This window comes from Tachyglossus aculeatus, chromosome 1, assembly GCF_015852505.1.
Source record: "Tachyglossus aculeatus isolate mTacAcu1 chromosome 1, mTacAcu1.pri, whole genome shotgun sequence".
Classification (NCBI taxonomy): domain Eukaryota; kingdom Metazoa; phylum Chordata; class Mammalia; order Monotremata; family Tachyglossidae; genus Tachyglossus; species Tachyglossus aculeatus.
This window is the reverse complement of record NC_052066.1, coordinates 137519119-137540412: the sequence shown is the minus strand read 5'-3', so window position 1 is coordinate 137540412 and position 21294 is coordinate 137519119. Positions and strand designations below refer to the sequence as shown.

General features: G+C 43.7%; 1 protein-coding gene across 1 annotated transcript in view; it reads left to right on the top strand.

Annotated features, from left to right (window-relative positions):
* TTC27 (tetratricopeptide repeat domain 27) overlaps positions 1 to 21294 on the top strand; it is a 264277-nt gene that overhangs the window by 75817 nt on the left and 167166 nt on the right. The window contains 3 exon segments of the mRNA XM_038747964.1: positions 10785 to 10918; positions 16462 to 16574; positions 20944 to 21010. Coding sequence (XP_038603892.1) covers positions 10785 to 10918; positions 16462 to 16574; positions 20944 to 21010 — 314 coding nt within the window.

The following is a 21294-nucleotide window of genomic DNA, read 5'->3' as shown; positions in this document are numbered from 1 at the left end:
CTCTGTCAATCAATCAATCAGTCGTATTTATTGAGCGCTTACTGTGTGCAGAGCACTGGACTAAGCGCTTGGGAAGTACAAGTTGGCAACATATAGAGACAGTCCCTACCCAACAGCGGGCTGTCTACTATGTGCAAAGCAGTGTACTAAACGCGAGTGAGTAAATACAACAGAGTTGGGAGACACAGTCCCTTCCCACAAGGAGTTTACAATCTAGACATAGATCTAAATGACGGAGTCAGATGCTTTTGATCTGCTTAGTGCTTCGCACATAGTAAGCACTTTACAAATACTATCATTATCATTATTCCGGCAAACCACGGCGGCTGATCTGCTCCTCTCCTTTGTCCAAAATGCTGCAAAAAATCACAGCTGCCGCACCTGCCACCCTGTACTTCCCAAGCGCTTAGTACAGTGCTCTGCACACAGTAAGCGCTCAATAAATGCGATTGATGATGATGATGATGCTTTGTGACAGTGGAGGGTGAAATTTTGGAGTGCTAAGCATTAGAAGTGGTGTCATACGTCCTTTGTCAAAGAAGCTACCCCTATTTTTGAGGTAAGCGTGGTTTTTTTTTCAGATTTTTATGAACTAATTTAGCAGCAAATAAGGTCTTTAAATTTTTAGGAATGATTCCATCTTGAGGAATTCCTTAACGTTTGAGTTGCTAATTGTTCCCATGTTTCGGTATTTATCCCATATTTTAGAGGGTGTCTTTAATATGAATTGATTAGGTCTGCCTTAAGTCTCAGTACTTATTGTTCTTTGTAGATTGAGTAATAGTTGGTGAAGTGAAATGTGAATGAGTTCCTGTAGTATAATAGAGAGTAAATTACGCAGCTGATCAAATTAGACCTTTTTTGTCTAGAAATTAAAACAACTCTTCAAATTTAAGCCAAGATGTGGCGTTCTGATATGTTTCGAATTAAACATATACCGATTCCTAGAAAAGAATGTTTTGTAAATTGAATTTTATAAGGAAGGTTTTAAAAAATTCCTCCAAGGGTGCATTAATCTAAATTTACTAAACAAAAAAAAATCTAAATTCAAACTGGGGTTTGGCACTTAAACTGTTCCGTGATCATGAACAGTTTCTTCTCCCATTCTAAGAAACCTCAGTTTTTTGGGGGTTTTTTTGTCAGTTGCTCTCAGGCCCCGGAAACAGCAGTAAGTCTCTTTAAAGGAACAATTTCTGGATGAGATTTTTTTTCTCTCTTTTTCAAGGTCTTAAAAACCATTAGCAGGTCTTGCCAGTGATTCATTTGTCTCAGAACAGTTGGAAAATGATGGAATATCCTGTCGGGGACCACAGCTAAACCGTGATATCGAGACTTGGAGATCAGAAAACTCGCACGCAGGAGAATTGTTTCTACTACTAGTGGCTTGCCCTGCGCCACTCACACTCTCATGGCCTTAGAGGCGGTTTTTCCACTGGGTCCCAGAGTGCAATGAATGAGTAATAATAATAATAATAATAAATAATAAGTCATAATAATAATAATAATTTTAAGCACTTAGTAAAATAAATAATAATAAATTATTAATAATAATAATTTTAAGTGCTTAGTAAGATAAATAATAATAAATAATAATAAAGTAATAATAATAATAATTTTAAGTGCTTAGTATGTGCCAGGCACTGTACTAAGCACTTAGTACAGTGCTCTGCACACAGTAAGCGCTCAATTAATACGATTGATACGATTGATTCCCCCTTTTAGACTGTGAGCCCACTGTTGGGTAGGGACTGTCTCTATATGTTGCCAATTTGTACTACCCAAGCGCTTAGTACAGTGCTCTGCACATAGTAAGCGCTCAATAAATACGATTGATGATGATGATGATGATGATTGAATGAATGAATGTATTGGACCATCTCTATATGTTGCCGACTTGTACTTCCCAAGAGCTTAGTACGGTGTTCTGCACACAGTAAGTGCTCAATAAATACGATTGAATGAATGAATGAACAAGCAAATCGGGTTGGACACAGTCCCTGTCCCATGTGGGGCTCACAGTCTCACTCCCCATTTTCCAGCTGAGGTAACTGAGGCCCAGAGGAGTGAAGTGACTTGTCCAAGATCACACAGGGGGCAAGTGGCAGATCCGGGATTAGAACCCATGACCTTCTGCCTCCCGGGCCCGATGATGATGATGATGATGATGGCATTTATTAAGCGCTTACTATGTGCAAAGCACTGTTCTCACTACACCCTACTGCTGCAACGCCGTAGTGAGGTTCTTGTGACGTCTTCCCCTGCCTTAACCAGGCACAGACGGATCTGGGACAAGAATGGAGAAAGCCGGGGCCTGGTGGAAGGAGCCAGGGCCCGAGGGTCAGGAGACCCGAGTTCTACTCCCGACTCTGCCACTTGTCTGATGTGCAACCTTGGGTAAGCCACTTCATTTCTCCGGGCCTCGGTTTCCTCATCTGTAAAATGGGGAGGAAGACCGTGAGCCCCATGGGGAGCAGGGACTGTGTCCGACTCAAGGGCTTGGGAGAGATGAGACTGAGGCACAGTGAATAGGTTAGTTGAGAGCAACGGAGGGTGTGAGCTGGGAAGTAGTGAGCGAAGATCTTGGGGAAATAGAAGGAATAGAGCTGATTCAGTGCCTTAAATCAGTCAATCAAAGCTATTTACTGAGCACTTATCCTGGGCTAGGCACTAATAATAATAATAACAATCATGGTATTTATTAAGCGCTTACTATGTGCAAAGCACTGTTCTAAGCGCTGGGGAGGTTACAAGGTGACCAGGTTGTCCCATGGGGGGCTCACAGTCTTCATCCCCATTTTCCAGATGAGGGAACTGAGGCCCAGAGAAGTGAAGTGACTTGCCCAAAGTCACACAGCTGACAATCGGCGGAGCCGGGATTTGAACCCACGCCCTCTGACTCCAAAGCCCGGGCTCTTTCCACTGAGCCACGCTGCTTCTCTAACTACACTACACTAGCAGAAGCAGCGTGCTGCTTAGAGAAGCAGCGTGACTCAGTGGAAAGAGCACAGGCTTTGGAGTCAGAGGTCGTGGGCTCGAATCCCGGCTCCGCCACATGTCTGCCGTGTGACCTTGGGCAAGTCACTTCACTTCTCTGAGCCTCAGTTACCTCATCTGTAAAATGGGGATTAGGACTGTGAGCCCCACGTGGGACAACCTGATCACCTTGTATCCCCCCCCCAGTGCTTAGGACAGTGCTTTCCACATAGTAAGCACTTAACAAATGCCATCATCATTATTATTATTATTATTATTATTATTATTACAGTACGCATTTGGGAAGGTACAGTAGAGTGAGCAGACATGATCCCTTCCCATCCCCCCAGCACCTGTATATATGTATATATGTTTGTACATATTTTTTTACTCTATTTATTTTATTTGTACATATCTATTCTATTTATTTTATTTTGTTAGTATGTTTGGTTTTGTTCTCTGTCTCCCCCTTTTAGACTGTGAGCCCACTGTTGGGTAGGGACTGTCTCTATATGTTGCCAATTTGTACTTCCCAAGCGCTTAGTACAGTGCTCTGCACATAGTAAGCGCTCAATAAATACGATTGATGATGATGATGATGATCCCCATCATTAAGAAGCTTACCATTTAGCTAGAGAAGCAGACCCTAAAATCAATTTCAAGTTGGGGGAAGAAGCATGTAGTTTAAAGAGACGTTCTTAAGTGCCTCCAGAGGCGGTCTCAAGGGTTTTCTGGGTGAATACCTTCCCAAGCGCTTAGTACAGTGCTCTGCACACAGTAAGCGCTCAATAAATACGATTGATGATGATGCTGAATACCCTAGGGTTCGTAGGTGATGCGGAAGAACTGAAGTAGCATTAGGGAGTAGGGAAATGAGAGTTAATCAGGGAAGGCCTCCTGAAGGAGATGTGCTTTTAGTAGGACCTTGAAAAAATAAAAATAAATAAATGATGGCATTTGTTAAGTGCTTACTATGTGCAAAGCACTGTTCTAAGCACTGGGAAGGATGCAAGGTGGATCAGGTTGCCCCACGTGGGGCTCACAGTCTTAATCCCCGTTTTACAGATGAGGTAACTGAGGCCCAGAGAAGTGAAGTGACTTGCCCAAAGTCACACAGCTGACAATTGGCAGAGCCGGGATTTGAACCCATGACCTCTGACTCCCAAGCCAGGGCTCTTTCCACTGAGCCACGCTGCTTCTCTGCTTCTCTCGAAGAGGAGGAGAGTAGCGGTCTACTGGTTGGGAAGGGGAAGGGAGATCCAGGTGGGAGGGGAAGCTGTTCACATTCATTCATTCATTCATTCATTCAATCGTATTTACTGAGCGCTTACTGTGTGCAGAGCACTGGACTAAGCGCTTGGGAAGTACAGGTTGGCAACATAGAGAGACGGTGCCTACCCAAAAACGGCCTCACAGTCTAGGAGGGGGAGAAGGACAACAAAACCAAACAGGTGTTCACATGAGGTCGATGGGGAGAGATGAGAACATAGCACAGGCTACAGGTCGGTTTGAGAGTAGGGAAGCGTGCGAGCTGGGTGGAGGGGGAGAGGAGCAAGCAGCGTGGCTTAGTAGAGAAGGCCCAGGCCTGGATGTCTCAGAGGACCTGGGTTCTAATCCCCCCCAGCTCTGCCATTTGCCTGCTATGTGACCTTGAGCAAGTCACTTGACATTTCTGAGCCTCAGTTCCCTCCACTGTAAAATGGGCCAAGAGGCTTTCCCAGACTAAGCCCTCATTTCCTCTTCTCTGGTTCCCTTTCGTGTTGGCTTGGACTTGCACCCTTTATTCACCGCCTCCCTGGGCCCCACAGCTGATTCTAATTGACTTATATTAATGCCTGTCTCCCCCTTTAGACTGTAAGCTCGTTGTGGGCAGGGAACGGATCTACCAACTCTGTTACATTGTACGCTCCCGAGCGATTAGCCCTGTGCTCTGCACACTGTAAGCACTCAATAAATAAGATCGATCGATCGATCTTATATATATATATATATATATATATATATATATATATATATATCAATCTTGTATATATGTATATATGTTTGTACATATTTATTACTCTATTTGTTTTACTTGTACATATCTATTCTATTTATTTTATTTTGTTAGTATGTTTGGTTTTGTTCTCTGTCTCCCCCTTTTAGACTGGGAGCCCACTGTTGGGTAGGGACTGTCTCTATATGTGGCCAATTTGTACTTCCCAAGCGCTTAGTACAGTGCTCTGCACATAGTAAGTGCTCAGTAAATACGATTGATGATGATGAGGGAAGATAAAGTATTTTGTTTCCCAGAGCAGGGCTCTTTCCACATAGACTAAAAGAGGGCCGTGAGTAGGAATGTTTGCTTAATCTAACTGTGTGATAGTTGTCCTACTTTATATCCAAATCAGTCTTACTTGTACATATTTACTATTCTATTTATTTTGTTAATGATGTGCTTTTAGCTTTAATTCTATTTGTTCTGACGACTTAACACCTGTCCACATGTTTTGTTTTGTTGTCTGTCTCCCCCTTCTAGACTGTGAGCCCGTTGTTGGGTAGGGACCGTCTCTATATGTTGCCGACTTGTACTTCCCAAGGGCTTAGTACAGTGCTGTGCACACAGTAAGCGCTCAATAAATACAATTGATTGATTCCCAACCGCTTAGTACAGTGCTCCGCACACAGTAAGCGCTCAATAAATTCGATTGAATGAATGAATGAATCGTTTTCCCCTCTATGTTCCCTCTATCAGCTCATTTTAGGCCTCGCGTCCGCAGATTTATCCAAACTTCTCTTGAACCTAGTGATAATTTCTGCCTGCACAGCTTCCTGTGATAACACGTTCCTTATGCTGTTTAAAGAGTGTTTCCTTTTGCTTATTTTGGATCTCTCTCCCTCAAGCTTCAATGGGTGCCGCCTCATTGCGGTCCTGTTATATCGTACTCTCCCAAGCGCTACGTACAGTGCTGTGCACACAGTAAGCACTGAATAAATACGGTTGAGTGAATGAATGAATGTTGGCTGCCCCTGCCTGTTTCCTTTCTAGTGCATAAAGCAAATATCCAGCCAGGAAGTAGTGAAATTCTAGTTCCTTCTCACCTCACCCCATAACAGGGTAAAGGAATAGTGAAAATAATAGCAATAATTGTGGTATTTGTCAAGTGCTCTGAGCCAAGCACTGTTCCCTGCACTGGGGAAGCTAATCAACAGCAAATATGAGAGTAACCAGAAAATAAGAGGAAACAAAGGGATGCAGGAGGTGGGTTGGGATTAAAATGCCTATTTATGGAGGCTTCACCCCTTACTATAATAGGAATAATCGCCAGGTGTCACGTCTCCATTCGTGCATTCAAAAACTGCAGACTCTCAAAGGATCAATACAGAAAAACATCAGAGGGTATAAAAACATCCAATACAGCAGACTATTCAAGTATCTTTTAGGATCGTTGAGAGGAAAAGTGTGGATGAAAAGAACTGGTGTGTGCAATATTTACTTCTGCTACCAAGCTGCGTAGGCTGGTGAAAAGCTTATACAGTCCTGGGAGTCAGAGGACCTGGGTTCTAATCCCGGCTCTGCCACTTGCCAGCTGTGTGACCCTGGGCAAGTCGCTTCTCTGTGCCTCAGTTGGCCTAGCAGATAGGGCCCAGTCCTGGAAGTCAGAAGGACCTGGGTTCTAATCCCAGCTCCGCCACTGAATAATAATAATAGTAGTAGTAATTTTGGTATTTGTTAGGCGCCTGCTGTGTGCAGGGCACTGTTCTAAGCACTGGGGAGGATACAGGGTGATCAGGTTGTCCCATGTGGGGCTCACGATCTTCATCCCCATTTTACAGATGAGGTAACTGAGGCATCAAGAAGTGAAGTGACTTGCTCAGAGCTGACGAGGGGCAGAGCCGGGATTTGAACCCATGACCTCCGACTTCCAAGCCCGTGCTCTTTCCACTGAGCCACGCTGTCTGATGTGTGACCTTGGGCAAGTCATTTCTCTAGTTCCCTCATCTGTGAAATGGGGATTAAGACCATGAGCCCCATGTGGGACAGAGACCGTCCAACCTGATTAGCTTGTATCTCCCTCGATGAGCCTTCTAGACTGTGAGCCCACTGTTGGGTAGGGACCGTCTCTATATGTTGCCAACTTGGACTTCCCAAGCGCTTAGTACAGTGCTCTGCACACAGTAAGTGCTCAGTAAATACGATTGATTACTTCACTGACAAAATGGGGATTAAGATTGTGGGACAGGGGTCTGTGTCCAACCTGATTATCTTGTATTTACCCCAACATTTAGCACAGTGCCTGACGTACAGTAAGCTTTTAACAAATGTCGTTGAAAGAACGTGGCGGAGCTGGGATTAGAACCCATGTCCTTCTTACTTCCAGGCCTGTGCTCTATCCATTCCCCGCCCCTCTCCAAAATTCCCACTTCAGCACTCCCACGTCACCCAAGAACTTGGATATACCCTGCTCCCTGGAGCACTTATTTATATATTTTTGCACTCTAGTGCTTCCTCCATCTGTCTTCCTTGCCGTATTGCAAACTCTTTTTGAGTTTGGTTTCGTGTCTATTGATTCCATTGGATTCTCCCAAGAGATTCCTACAGCGCTCTGCACACAGTTGGCACTCAATAAATGCTATTGGGTGATTGATTCCAGCAAGAGCTGCCCCGTAATTATTAAAGTTAAGCCTCTTAATTATGAAGGCAGAGGAATCAGTTGGGAGGACTGATTTATCCGAAGGACATAAAAATGTTTGAGTTACATTCTAGTAAATAATGGATTCCTGGGACCAATGTTTCTGGTTTAATGGAGATTTTCTTGATAAAGGAATTTATCAGGTGTCGTAAACTGAAAAAAAGATTGCTAAACCTGAAGCGACTTAATGCACTTTTTATTTTATGATGGCGGCAACAAATTTCTGCCTGAGGTTGGTGAACATTCCAGCGTCTCATCTGCTGCCTGAACTAAAACCGGCCCAAATTTGCTTCAGAGGTTGGTTTTATTCTAATCGACACAATTTAGAGAAGAGCCTGTCTTTTGTCACCGTAGGGAAGGAAGAACCAAGATCCAAAGGAATATCTTATGGGCAAACAACGCCTTGCCCCAGCCAGAAGATTACTGGCAGGAAAGATAAAGCCCCTTCTAGACTGTGAGCCTGCTGTTGGGTAGGGACCGTCTCTATATGTGGCCAACTTGTACTTCCCAAGCGCTTAGTATAGTGCTCTGCACACAGTAAGCGCTCAATAAATACGATTGAATGGATGAATTAAGCGCTAATGGGCTGCACAAGCCACTAGACGGAAATCAATTCCTCCTTGCAAGCTTCTTAGACCCCAGATCTCGGGACCAAGAGCCCACTGTTGGGTAGGGATTGTCTCTATATGTTGCCAACTTGTACTTCCCAAGCGCTTAGTATAGTGCTCTGCACACAGTAAGCACTCAATAAATACGATTGATTGATTGATTGATTCCTGACTGGAGACTCAATCACTAATGGTTATTTTCTGTCTATTAACCCAGCTGTATTTCTCAGAGCCATCCGAGAATTGGTCTGTTAATCGGGTACCCCTCCGCAGCATCTCCTCCAGTACTTTCTGGAAAACCGTTTTGGAAATTAACTAAAGCCTCTTTACGGGGACCTATGGAGATTTTCTATAATAATAATAATTGTAGTATTTGGTAAGCGCTTAGTGTGTGCCAGGCACCACACTAAGTGCTGGGGTGGATACAAGCTAGTCAGGTTGGACACAGCCCCTGTCCCACATGGGGCTCCCAAACTTAATCCTCATTTTACAGATGAGGCCACTGAGGCACAGAGAAGTGAAGTGATTTGCCCAAGGTCACACAGCGGACAAGTGGCAGAACTGGGGTTAGAACCCAGTTCCTCTTGACTCCCAAGCCCCATACTCTGTCCACTGGGCTGCTTCTAACGACTGTACGGATCAAAGTTCTCCATTAGTCCCAGAAACCCACTCTTTAATATCCATTCAAGGATTTTCCATGGTCTCTACCGAAGGTCTCTAAAACTGATCTCAGTTTTTATTTTAAAGAGCTTTTACACTTTCATCGTTATGATGATGATGGCATTTGTTAAGCGCTTACTATGTGCAAAGCACTGTTCTAAGCACTGGGGGGGATACAAGGTGTACACAATCAAAATATTTTCTAAAAGGCACAGCATCAATCACATAAAATCAATCAGTGGTATTTATTCAGTGCTTGCTGTGTACAGAGCACTGCACTAAGCCCTTGGGAGAGTACAGTACAAAAGAGTTGGTAGATGTGTTCCCCGCCCACAATGAGCTTTCAAGCTGCTATATTTCCAAAGTGACCCCATGATTGACATTGACCCATATAGTTGATCTGAGACGGAGAAGATTAGCAAATATTCCTAAAGAGTAAATCGGGTGTCCTCAAACTCATCCTTGTACATATCCTATTTTTTTTATTTTGTTAGTATGTTTGGTTTTGTTCTCTGTCTACCCCTTTTAGACTGTGAGCCCACTGTTGGGTAGGGACTGTCTCTATATGTTGCCAACTTGGACTTCCCAAGCGCTTAGTACAGTGCTCTGCACACAGTAAGTGCTCAATAAATACGATTGATTGATTGATCCTTATTCTCTCCAGGGATGTGAGGATGCCATGGGAAAATTAGTCTGAGGGTGGTTTGCGTGTGCGGGGAGAGAGGCTCACTATAAACCCTAGGTATTCTGTTGCTGTTCTCTCAAGAGGCAACATTCCAAGAACAGAAATGTAGAGAAGATAAATCAGTCAATCAATCGTATTTATTGAGCGCTTACTGTGTGCAGAGCACTGTACTAAGCGCTTAGGAAGTATGCACATGGGATGGACAGAGGTGGGGCAACTGCAGCATATGAGGAAATAGAAGTGCCGCCAAGGGAGCCCAGTTAGCAGCACCTTGGCACTTTCATGACTCTGCCTACTCTACTTAAAAATCTTAAAGAACTAGAGATTGATTTTATGCTGGCCTAAGGTCCAAATAATATTTCTGGGTGATTTTTAAGCTCATACACATGAAAAGCAGCGTGGCCTTGTGGAAAGAGCTCAGGTGTGGGCATCAGAGGACCTGGGTTCTAATCCCAGCACTGCCAATTGTTTGCTGTGCGACCTTGGGGAAGTCACTTCGCTTCTCTGTGCCTCAGTTCTTCTGCTCTCCTTCCTACTTAGACTGTGAGCCCCATGCGGGACAGGGACCGTGTCCAACCTAATTAACTTGCATCTATCCCAGTGCTTAGAACGGTGTTCGACACATAGTAAATGCTTAAGAAATACCATACAACAAATGGAAAAAAGTACATACTGTCCTTGGCAAATGCCCATGGCGTTATAGTGTGCGAAGGCTGGATGAAGCCAAAAAAACCACAGGAACAATGATCTTCGTCATCCACTTATCTGTAACGGTGTTTCTGTTGCCCTTTTGATATGTTCGGAAAGAAGGGCCTAATTTGTTCTTGTGCTTGTGGCACTCATCCCATCCTAGAGCCCTGGGACCTTGGAAGGGACACACGACTAATTTTCTTTGGACAGAGTCTCCAGCGAGATGGTTCTCCACTCAGACTGATGTAAGGGAGGCCTGAAGGGTAAAGGCAACAGAATTTCTGCATTTCTATCCTTTCAGTTACCTCCACTCTCCCCTTTTCACCTCTCCACCTGCTCTCAAGCTTCCCAAATTGGGGGACTCGCACTTCTCCAGATAAAAATGAAGGAGCCAGAGAAAAGGCTTCTGCCAAGAAGCAAAAGTTTTGAAAACATGACCGGTAGGTCAGAAGACCCCCATGGCCACATTAACAACTATGTCCTTTGCTTCTCTAGGTGCTTTAGGCAAAAGGACCCGATTTCAGGAAAACTACGTGGCCCAGCTTATCGTCAATGTCCGTAGAGAAGATGACGTCCTTCCCCACTGCGAACTCAGCCCAGCTCCCACACCTCTGGAAAATTTAACGAAGGTAAGCAGAAGAATAATTCTGTCATTCGGCTCGTATTTAGGATTATTACATCCAAGTCACAGAACGGGAGCCAAAGGAAACAGGGTGTCAAACTGTGTCACTCTAATGATCCAGCAGCCCCTTATTCTGTCTTTGAGGGTCATAGTGAAGGATTCATGGAGAAACAGTTTGATAGTTACCTCTATGGACATTGTCTTTCTCCCCCTTCTAGACTGTGAGCCCGTTGCTCGTTACGGACCGCCTCTATATGTTGCCGACTTGTACTTCCCAAGCGCTTAGTCCAGTGCTCTGCACACAGTAAACACTCAATAAATACGATTGAATGAATGAATGAATCCATCCACATTGTTAGGGAGGTATCATTGCCAGCATTTCCCGCACAAACCTTCTTGAATCTATAATCCGTGGGTCTATCTAAATGCACTTGAGCCTTCCAGCGCTCTTAACTTCGTATTCTAGTAACCTATTAAGGACCTCTTTCCCATGAATTTATGGGAATTTTCTGCCCGCACAACTTCCTGCGGTAATAAATTCCATATGCTTACCATATGGCGCAAAAGAGATTTTCCTTTTGTTAGTCTGAAGCTTACCGGTCTCAAGCCTTGGTGGATGCTCCGTGTCTTGGCTTTGTGGGACTCGGTGAACAGCCGTTCCACAGTCACCCTATCCCCACCCTTCATTATTTTTAGTGTATTTTGTCCCCTCTTGACCTTGGTAATAGTATCATTAATAATTATGGTACTTGTTAAGCACGTACTATGTGGCAGGCACCGTTCTGAGGGCTGGGGTAGATTCAAGTCAATCAGGTTGGACACGATCCCTGTCGTACATGGGACTCATGCTCCTAACCCCCATTTTACAGATGAGGCAACTGAGACCTAGAGAAATGAAGACTTGCCCAAGGTCACACAGCAGACACGTGGCGGATCCAGGATTAAAACCCAAGTCCTTCTGATTCCCAGGCCCATGCTTTATCCTCTAAAGTCCTAATCTGCTAGGCCCTCCCATTCCTAGTTTTTGGTTCCAGAAGGAGGTCAGGTTATTGTTGCTGTCCACAGGAGAGAGGATAGCTTTTAAGGAAATTAATTTGAAGTGTGTTCAGATCGGTTGCCCTTAACCAAAGGCAAAGAGCAGCGAAAGAAAATGTTTATTATCTTTACTTGGTTAGAAAACCCTATACTTCCCTCCCCAGAAATGTGAACCAGAATATCTGTTTGTTTCTTGGACCTGTTCGGTTATTTTGGATACAAGTTTTCTGTGATGTTCGGACCAAGTTGTACACGAGTTTCTGATCCCTTCATCTGGTTTGAGGCTTCTGTCCCCTTTTAGTGAGCCTCTGACAGTTGAAGATCGTCAGTAGATAGCATATCCAGCCTGACCGTTCTCTTACCGCCTATTGCTCCGGGAGATGCTTCCTACATTTTGCTGCTCCCCATTCCCCGGTTTGGAATTGATTATCTTGAGCCCTTCAGGCCATTTTTCTCTTGTTCCATAGGCATCAGTCAAATGTCATGCCCTACTTCTGAGGGAACCTGTGGCTAGTTACGCAGGGATCTGTGTCTGCAATTTTCTACCTCATCATCCATCATCTACCTACCTGTCAGTTTTGAAGGAGAAGGGCTGGTGGGTGGAGGATAGCAGGAAGCAGAGCCCCCCCATAGACCTGGCCGGACAATCCTGAATCCCTCCCCCAGTCAAGTCAGATTCCTCTGACAGGCTGTGTGGTGCATAGTGCGCGCTTAAATACCACAATTATTGTTATTATACTGTTTTTCATGTGCTCTCATCAATGAAATGTGACCAACTGAAGATCAGCTAGACTGGGGGATGGATTGGGTGGAGTAAGATGGGGGAGAGGGTGGCCGGCAAGGGAAAACAGACCTTGAAAATGATCCCACCAAGACCTTGGGCCCGGGACTAGGGTAGGATTTTGGAAAGTTCAAGATTGTAAGCTCCTCTGTAGACTCTCAGCTACTTCAATCAATCATATTTATTGAGCGCTTACTTTGTGCAGAGCACTGTACTGTCCCAAGTTCTTACTAAAGTCTGCACACAGCAAATATTAAAGAAATACCATTGGTTGATTGAGAGAGGAAAAATACTGCCTTGTACTTGATATATATTGTGCTCACACTCATTCAAATGTCTGAGACTTCCTTCTATAGCCTGTTTCTCTCCTCTGATGCCAACCTGCTGAGAGCTCACCTCCTCCAGGCGGCCTTCCCAGACTGAGCCCCCTCCTTCCTCTCCCCCTCATCCCCCTCTCCATTCTCCCCGCCTTACCTCCTTCCCTTCCCCACAGCACCTGTATATATGTATATATGTTTGTACGTATTTATTACTCTATTTATTTATTTTACTTGTGCATATCTATTCTATTTATTTTATTTTGTTAATATGTTTTGTCTTGTTCTCTGTCTCCCCCTTCTAGACTGTGAGCCCACTGTTGGGTAGGGACCGTCTCTATATGTTGCCAACTTGGACTTCCCAAGCGCTTAGTGCAGTGCTCTGTACACAGTAAGCGCTCAATAAATAGGATTGATTGATTGATTGTATCTCAATCTTGTTTATCTTGCTGCTGTCTCTTGTCTGTTTCCTCCGTTTGGCCTGTAACTCCCTCCCCCTTATAACCAACAGCCTACCACTCTCCTCACCTCCAAAGCCTAATGAAAATCACATCTCCTCCAAGAAGCTTTCCCTGACTAAGCCCGCATTAAGAGAAGCAGCATGGCTTAGTGTCAAAAACCCAGGCTTGAGAGTCAGAGGTCGTGAGTTTTAATCCCAGCTCCGCCACGTGTCTGCTGTGTGACCTTGGAGAAGCCACGTAACTTCTCTGGGCCTCAGTTTCCTCATCGAAAATGGGGGTTAAAATGACGAGCCCCAGTGACACAACCTGATTACCTTGTATCTACCCCAGCGCATAGAACAGTGCTCGGTACATAGTAAGCACTTAACAAATACCACAATTATTTAGTTATCATTTCCCCAACTCCCTCTCCCTTCTGACTCACCTGTGCACGTGGATCTGTTCCCTTGAAGCCCTTGATATTCACTCCACCCTCAGCTCCACAGCACTCAGGTATATAACCTATAATTGATTTTAATGTCCGTCTCCCCATCTAGACTGTAAGGTCCTTGTGGGCAGGGAATGTGCCTACCTTCTCCGTTGTATTGCCCCTAATGCTTAGTACAGTGCTGTGCATACAGTAATGGCTCAATAAATATGACTGTTTGATTACTGATCTTTAATTTTGGGGGGAAGATAACCAAACTTTGACCCAACTTCCCTTGCATCTACCAACTCTATTGTATTTTATTCTTCCAAGAGCGTAGTACAGTGCTCTGCACACAAGTAGTCAATGAATTGATTGATCGATTCCCCAAGATCACCGATGATGAAAAATCTAGTAACAATAAGAATAGCAGAGAATTCCAGGCAAATTTGCCAGAAATCCCCCCAAATTCCACCTAATTCCATTTTTCAGTTCCACACTCACATCTAGGGCTGCCTCCCTCCATCCCAAATCTTCTATTTTCTTGCTCTTGGCCAGCACTCGATTTCGTACTTCCACGGAGGACCACCCCTATCCCCCATTTCAACAAAACATTTCAAGAGCTGCCTTTTCAAACTTAGGGACCTTAAAAAGTATGTTCAACTCCATTTCTGGAGAACACCGAGTTAGATTCAGGTGAACGCATTTTCAGGTGAGCAAATACAAACTGGGATGCCTAAAGATACTCTGAAGTAAGCGTTTTGTAAGTCAGTTACCCCATGTTGCCAGAGTACCATACAACCCTTCCACCTCCCTTTATTAGATTTCCTCTTTAATGCAGTGTATGAAAGATCAACGTCCCTCCTTCAGCACGTCCTTTCTCTTCCCTTTCATCATGTTCCTATACTTACTCTCCTACCCCCACCAGCTGATGCTGCTTCAGTCTGTGATTGATAATCAGAACTCCGATTTTTTTTTTTTTATGGAGTTAAGTGCTTACTATGTGCCAGGCACTGTTCTGATCACTAGGGAAGATACAAACTAAAAAGGTGGGACTCAGTCCAAATAATGATGGCATTTATTAAGCGCTTACTATGTGCAGAGCACAGTTCTAAGCACTGGGGAGGTTACAAGGTGATCAGGTTGTCTCACGGGGGGCTCACAGTCTTCATCCCCATTTTACAGATGAGGGAACTGAGGCACAGAGAAGTTAAGTGACTTGCCCAAAGTCACACAGCTGACATGTGGCAGAGCCAGGATTAGAACCCATGACCTCTGACTCCCAAGCCCGGGCTCTCTTCCACTGAGCCACCCGGCTTTTCTAAATGCCACAAGGGGATCACAGTCTTAATCCCCAATTTGTAGATGAGGTAACTGAGGCACGATGAAGTGAAGCTACCTGCCCATCTTCACATAGCGAACAAGTGGCGGAGCTGGGATTAGAATCCAGATCCTTCTGACTCCCAGGCTCCTGGCCTATCCACTAGGCCCAAGTTTTGTTTGGGTTCCCTTTTAATATGGGTTTCGGCAAAAACAACTGGCAGGCACAGCAGTTGGATTATTAAAAATTTTGATTTTCACCTTTTAGATATTTTTTTTGAGCCTTGGGTTTGATAAACCCCAAAACAGGTGTTTAATTTTAGAAGTTCACTTTAGATTCAACAGTCACAGTAGAAAACCAGGAATTTTGAAAATGTTTTTTCAGACCATAAGAAATTTTCATTAAAAAATTTTGGGAGAAGGTTAATTTGAGGAAGACAGGTAACTGTCCATGATGTGCTGTTTCACCTGAGCGTTGTTTCTGATTTCATTATATTAACAACCAATCCACTGCTATTTTAAAGGGTATAAACAGGCCAGGATGACTTATTAATCATCAGATGAACATTTTGTCCACATTCTGCAAACGTTAGCATTTTGTGGGACTGTTGTTGGTTTGTATTTCATTGTCTCAGTCATAGATGAAATAGCAAATGGATTTTTAATCACCATGTTAAACCTGGTGGCTCAATTGTCCTTTGGGCCATTTTCTGCAAGTTGTACTGCAACAAGCATTGCTCTGGTCCAAGACAGCAAATTGTAAACTCCTTTGTAGCAGGGATTATGTGGAACCAAAACTGTAAACTCCTGCACCTGGTTAGCACCTGGAATACACTCAATATATTGGCTGCTCACAATGATGACAGGTATCTTTTAACCTTCAGGTGTAATCCTTCCTCCTCCTTAATCCACTTGAAGGGCAACTATTGAGAGCTAAAAAATTCCAGCTCTCAACTTTTGATAATTTCCAAAATAGCTTTTGTCCACACGTCATTTTTGTTGTTACATCTTACCAGAAAACATCGGTGAAGCTGAAAGTAGTTTAGTATCACTATCAATCACCCTTGGTAGATGGTCTACATTTTTTTCATGTTTTCCTACAGAATTTGAGCTAAATGATGATACTGAGGTAAAACTAGCTGATTGTGAATGGTGTCAGATTCCTGAAAGTGGTTCAGTATCACTGTCACCCTTGGTAGATGATATACATTTTTTCATGGTCTCTTACAGAATCTTGAGCTAAATGATGATACAGTATTGAACGAGATAAAACTAGCTGATTGTGAGCAGTATCAGATTCCCGACTTGTGTGCCGAGGAGCTTGCCGTCATCCTTGGGATTTGGTAAGTCGTTGGGACAATTTGCTCTTTTAGTCATTTTGCAAGTCTTTCGGGAGCACCTCACAGCATATTCAGTGCCGCGACATACCCAACAGTACACCCGGATCGTATTAGGGAAGGCTATTGTTGCAGAGCAAGGAATTCGACTTTTAGAAGCCTAGTGCTAACCGCCTACCTGATTCATAGTGGCTGTCCGCAGAGAGTTGAATTGGAATGTAAATTCATTCCTTGTGAAAGCAAATTTAAGAACCAGCCACTATAAAGAGGCTTAGAGCAGGAAACAGATTTAGTTCATTTGTCATTCTTGCCAATGGGAGTTACAGATCAGCTTAGGGGAGGAGGGTGGGTGTTGTTCACCCAGGGATTTTTTAATATCATCTTCTAGGCGACAATTTCACTTTCAGATCTGCTTATGGGATGCTCTTGCAGATCAGCCCCGAGGCTTCGCAGAAGCTTTTGAAAACATCAGTGTTGGGGGTGGCAAGAGTGAAGCGATAGTGTAGCTCTGTTTCTGAAGCGATAGTGTAGCTCTGTTTCTTCCAAAACACACAGAAGAAGAAAATTCAGATTAGACAGTTAATTGTCCAGGTTTCTCAATCATTACGTTCTGCATTTTCTTTACCTGGGTGAAAAACAATATAATAATAATAATAATAATAATGGCATTTATTAAGCACTTACTATGTGCAAAGCACTGTTCTAAACGCTGGGGAGGTTACAAGGTGATCAGGTTGTCCCTCAGGGGGCTCACAGTTTTAATCCCCATTTTACAGATGAGGGAACTGAGGCTCAGAGAAGTGAAGTGACTTGCCCAAAGTCACCCAGCTGACAAGTGGCAGAGCCGGGATTTGAACCCATGACCTCTGACTCCAAAACCTGGGCTCTTTCCACTGAGCCATGCTGCTTCTCACATGTTCCCTCGTCTCAAAGCTATTGAGCAAGCATATGTTGTCTCTTTTTATCCTGGTATATAGTCCACGGCTCAGCGGATGATTTACTGACAGGCTGCTTTTATTGTTACTGAAATTGAGTTGAGGCTCGTAGCAAAAAGAGGTATTACAATATAGGGCCCTATCAGCACATTCGCAATTCAGTGAAAAAAATGGAAAGTATGCATTTATTGTAACAGGTGACTATTGGTAATGTTTAATAGGACATTTGCTATTCATCCCACCCTCAGCCCCACAGTAATTATGTACATAACTAGTAATTATATATTATCTATTATGTATTTATATTAATATCTGTCTCCCACTCTAGACTGTAAGCTTCTTGTGGGCAGGGAATATGTCTACCAACTCTGTTTTATTCTTACTCTCCCAAGTGCTTAATACAGTGCTCTGCACACAATACACATGCAATAAATACCATTGATTGATTGGTTGATGACTTGTGTACAATATATGTACATAAATACACATGCAGATACAGCTGTCCTTCATATTCGAAGAAAACACCACAAACAGTGAAATTCACCTATGAGTTTGTTGCTGAAATGGCCAGTTTGCGGAGCACAGGAATGGCTTTGTGGCAAAACAAAAAGATGTCCCTAGTTGTGTTTTATTTGGTTTGTATGTTTTGTTTTGTTGTCTGTCTCCCCCTTCTAGACTGTGAGCCCGCTGTTGGGTAGGGACTGTCTCCATATGTTGCAAACTTGTACTTCCCAAGTGCTTAGTACAGTGCTCTGCACACAGTAAGCGCTCAATAAATATGATTGAATGAATGAATGAATGAATGTGTTGCCATGCTCAATGTTTGCAATGTCTGGCGTTTTCCTTTTTGCCTCCTCGAGTCTCTTACCATCAATAAAAGAATGGTATAGGGTTGTTTTTTGGATAATATTGGTCATGAACTGTTCAGTAGAATAGAAGAATACAGAATTCTTGGTTATTTTCTTCTCAGTATTTTAAATTCTTCAGTTATTTTTTATAAGTTCCAGCACACTCTTAAAAGCCTTAACTAAGAGAAAAAAATGAATCAAATAATTGCGTTTTTCAGTCTGCCTTGGTTTTTGCTCTCTTTATCTTAAAATTAATACCCACTAACTAATAACTAAGGTGGTTAATATGAAAACTTTCCTGCAAGATTAAATTTTAGTGTAACTAGGACTTGAGTAACAGAAAACTAATATGGGGCCCCATTCCTGAAGTCTGGCTAGGTAGACAGTGTATTTTTTTTTTATTCAGCAGCATTGTAGTGGAGTCAAAGTCTAGTGATTTCAGAAGGGCTTTGGATTCCTGATTTATTTACTAGAGAATCAGAGACAAACCATGTCTAATTTTTAACCATGTACCTTTCCCCAACATTTGGTAGAGAAGCAGCCTGGGAGTCAGAGGACCTGAGTTCCAATCCCAGCTCCACCACTTGCCTGCTGTGTGGCCTTGGACAAGTCACTTAACTTCCCTGTGCCTCAGTCACTTCATCTGTAGAATGGGGATTAAGACTGTGAGCCCCATGTGGGACAGGGACTGGGTCCAACCACTTAGATTGTATCTCCCCCAGTGCTTAGAACAGGGCCTGGGACATAATAAGCACTTAACAAATTACCACGATTATGATTATTATTATTATAATTACTTAGTTCAGTGTTTGGCACAAAGTTGGTGCTTTGTAGGTATTCCTTTTCTTCCCTAGAGAAGCAGCGTGGCTCAATGGAAAGAGCACGGACTTTGGAGTCAGAGGTCAGGGGTTCAAATCCTGGCCCCGCCAATTGTCAGCTGTGTGACTTTAGGCAAGTCACTTCACTTCTCTGGGCCTCAGTTCCCTCATCTGTAAAATGGGGATTAAGACTGTGAGCCCCACGTGGGACAACCTGATCACCTTGTATCCCCCCAGCGCTTAGAACAGTGCTTTGCACATGGTAAGCGCTTAACAAATACCATCATTATTATTATTATTATTATTATTCCCCAAGTCCTTGCAACAGAAGCCCCATACTACAGCCCAGTCAAGTCTTCTGTAGCAGTTAAGGAAGCCTTACCTCCCCAGCCTGAATGGCGTGATCGCTTGCAAGGACTGAGGTTCTTCTCTCCCCTCCTTTCCCGGGCTCTGGTGGGGCTGCTCAGGGGTGTGCGCCCTTGGGTGCAACAAGGGGAGATGCCCGACGAAGATTGACAGGCAGCAGTGACTTTCGGGGGGCTTGTCTTGTTCTTTGTCCTTGGGCGGGACCTCGACAGAGCTGTTGCAGAAGGGCGATGCTCTGAGCCCATTCTTAAGACTTCCAGAGGAAGGTTCCAAATGACAAGTTCTCCCTCAGCCCCCTCACTCAATATTCCCGACCCTCAGAGTCAGGAAGTCCTTCCATCTATCCAACCTAACTGCCTCGTATTGCATTCTAACCCCCCCTTCTCTTCATCTGTTCTCAGGGTAGATGCAGGGAGGAGCTGATCATTCACTCTCGTTTAATGACTATTGTGCTCGAGGGTCTTTAAATTACTCCTCTGCTGCCTTTTCCTCACATGAAATAATCCCGAGGGGTGGAGCTGATCATTCACTCTCGTATAATGACTATTCTTGTGCTCCAGGGTCTTTAAATTACTCCTCTGCTGCCTTTTCCTCACACGAAATAATCCCACTTTGGCTAGCTTCATCTCCATTCCTATTTCTCATCCCCTTACTCATCTCCACTGTTTTCTTCTGAACTCATTTTCAGAGAATCTCAAGTTCTGGAAGTGCCTTGAGAGGGGCTGTGAGCAGCATTGGTTATCATGGGGGATTTCTTTTCTGTATATATGTATATATGTTTGTACATATTTGTTACTCTATTTATTTATTTATTTATTTAATTATTTATTTATTTATTTTACTTGTACATATCTATTCTATTTATTTTATTTTGTCAGTATGTTTGGTTTTGTTCTCTGTCTCCCCCTTTTAGACTGTGAGCCCACTGTTGGGTAGGGACTGTCTCTATATGTTGCCAACTTGTACTTCCCAAGCGCTTAGTACAGTGCTCTACACACAGTAAGCGCTCAGTAAATACGATTGATGATGATGATGATGATTTCTTTTGGGTTTCTACATTCTGAGCTTGCCATGCTCACATGCCTGCGATCTGCTGTTGTACTAAGTAGCACTTACGGTTTGCCTAACTACGATTGGGTGCTCCGCTGGTTAAATTAATAGTTTGGGGGTGGCTGGGAGGGACAAAATATCTTCCACCCACCGGGATAGCACACTTTATCTCTCGGGTCCACTCAGGGTTCAGAATTACTCGTCCCTGTGTGACATCAGGTTAGAGCCATTTTCTCCTTGGTGGAGGTCTAGTGTATTTTAAATCTTTGGGATTTGACGATTTGGAGGAAACATTTTCCAACTGTTCGACTGCAGTGCAATGAGACGTTTTACCGTCTATGCAATTTTTGTCTTTCAGCACCAACTTCCAAAAGAACAACCCTGTGCACAAGCTAACCGAGGAGGAGCTGTTAGCATTCACATCAGTGAGTAGCTTATCTTTCTCCCCAGGGGCACATTCCTTTCTTCTAAATCGCTCTGCCTTGTCTTTTCTTGGAATGAAACAATTGCATGGTCGCCCAAGTTGTTGCCACCTGGACCCCCTGAAATGTCAGAGTTGTACAGCACACATTGCTTGTAACCTGCTGCAAATGGTTGATTTAGGGAGAAGAGAACACCTGTGATGTCAGCTTAGCATCCCTAAAGTTTATGAACCTTTTATCTCTCTCTTCACCTCTCAGTGGCCAAAAAAACGAAACCTGGAGTCCTT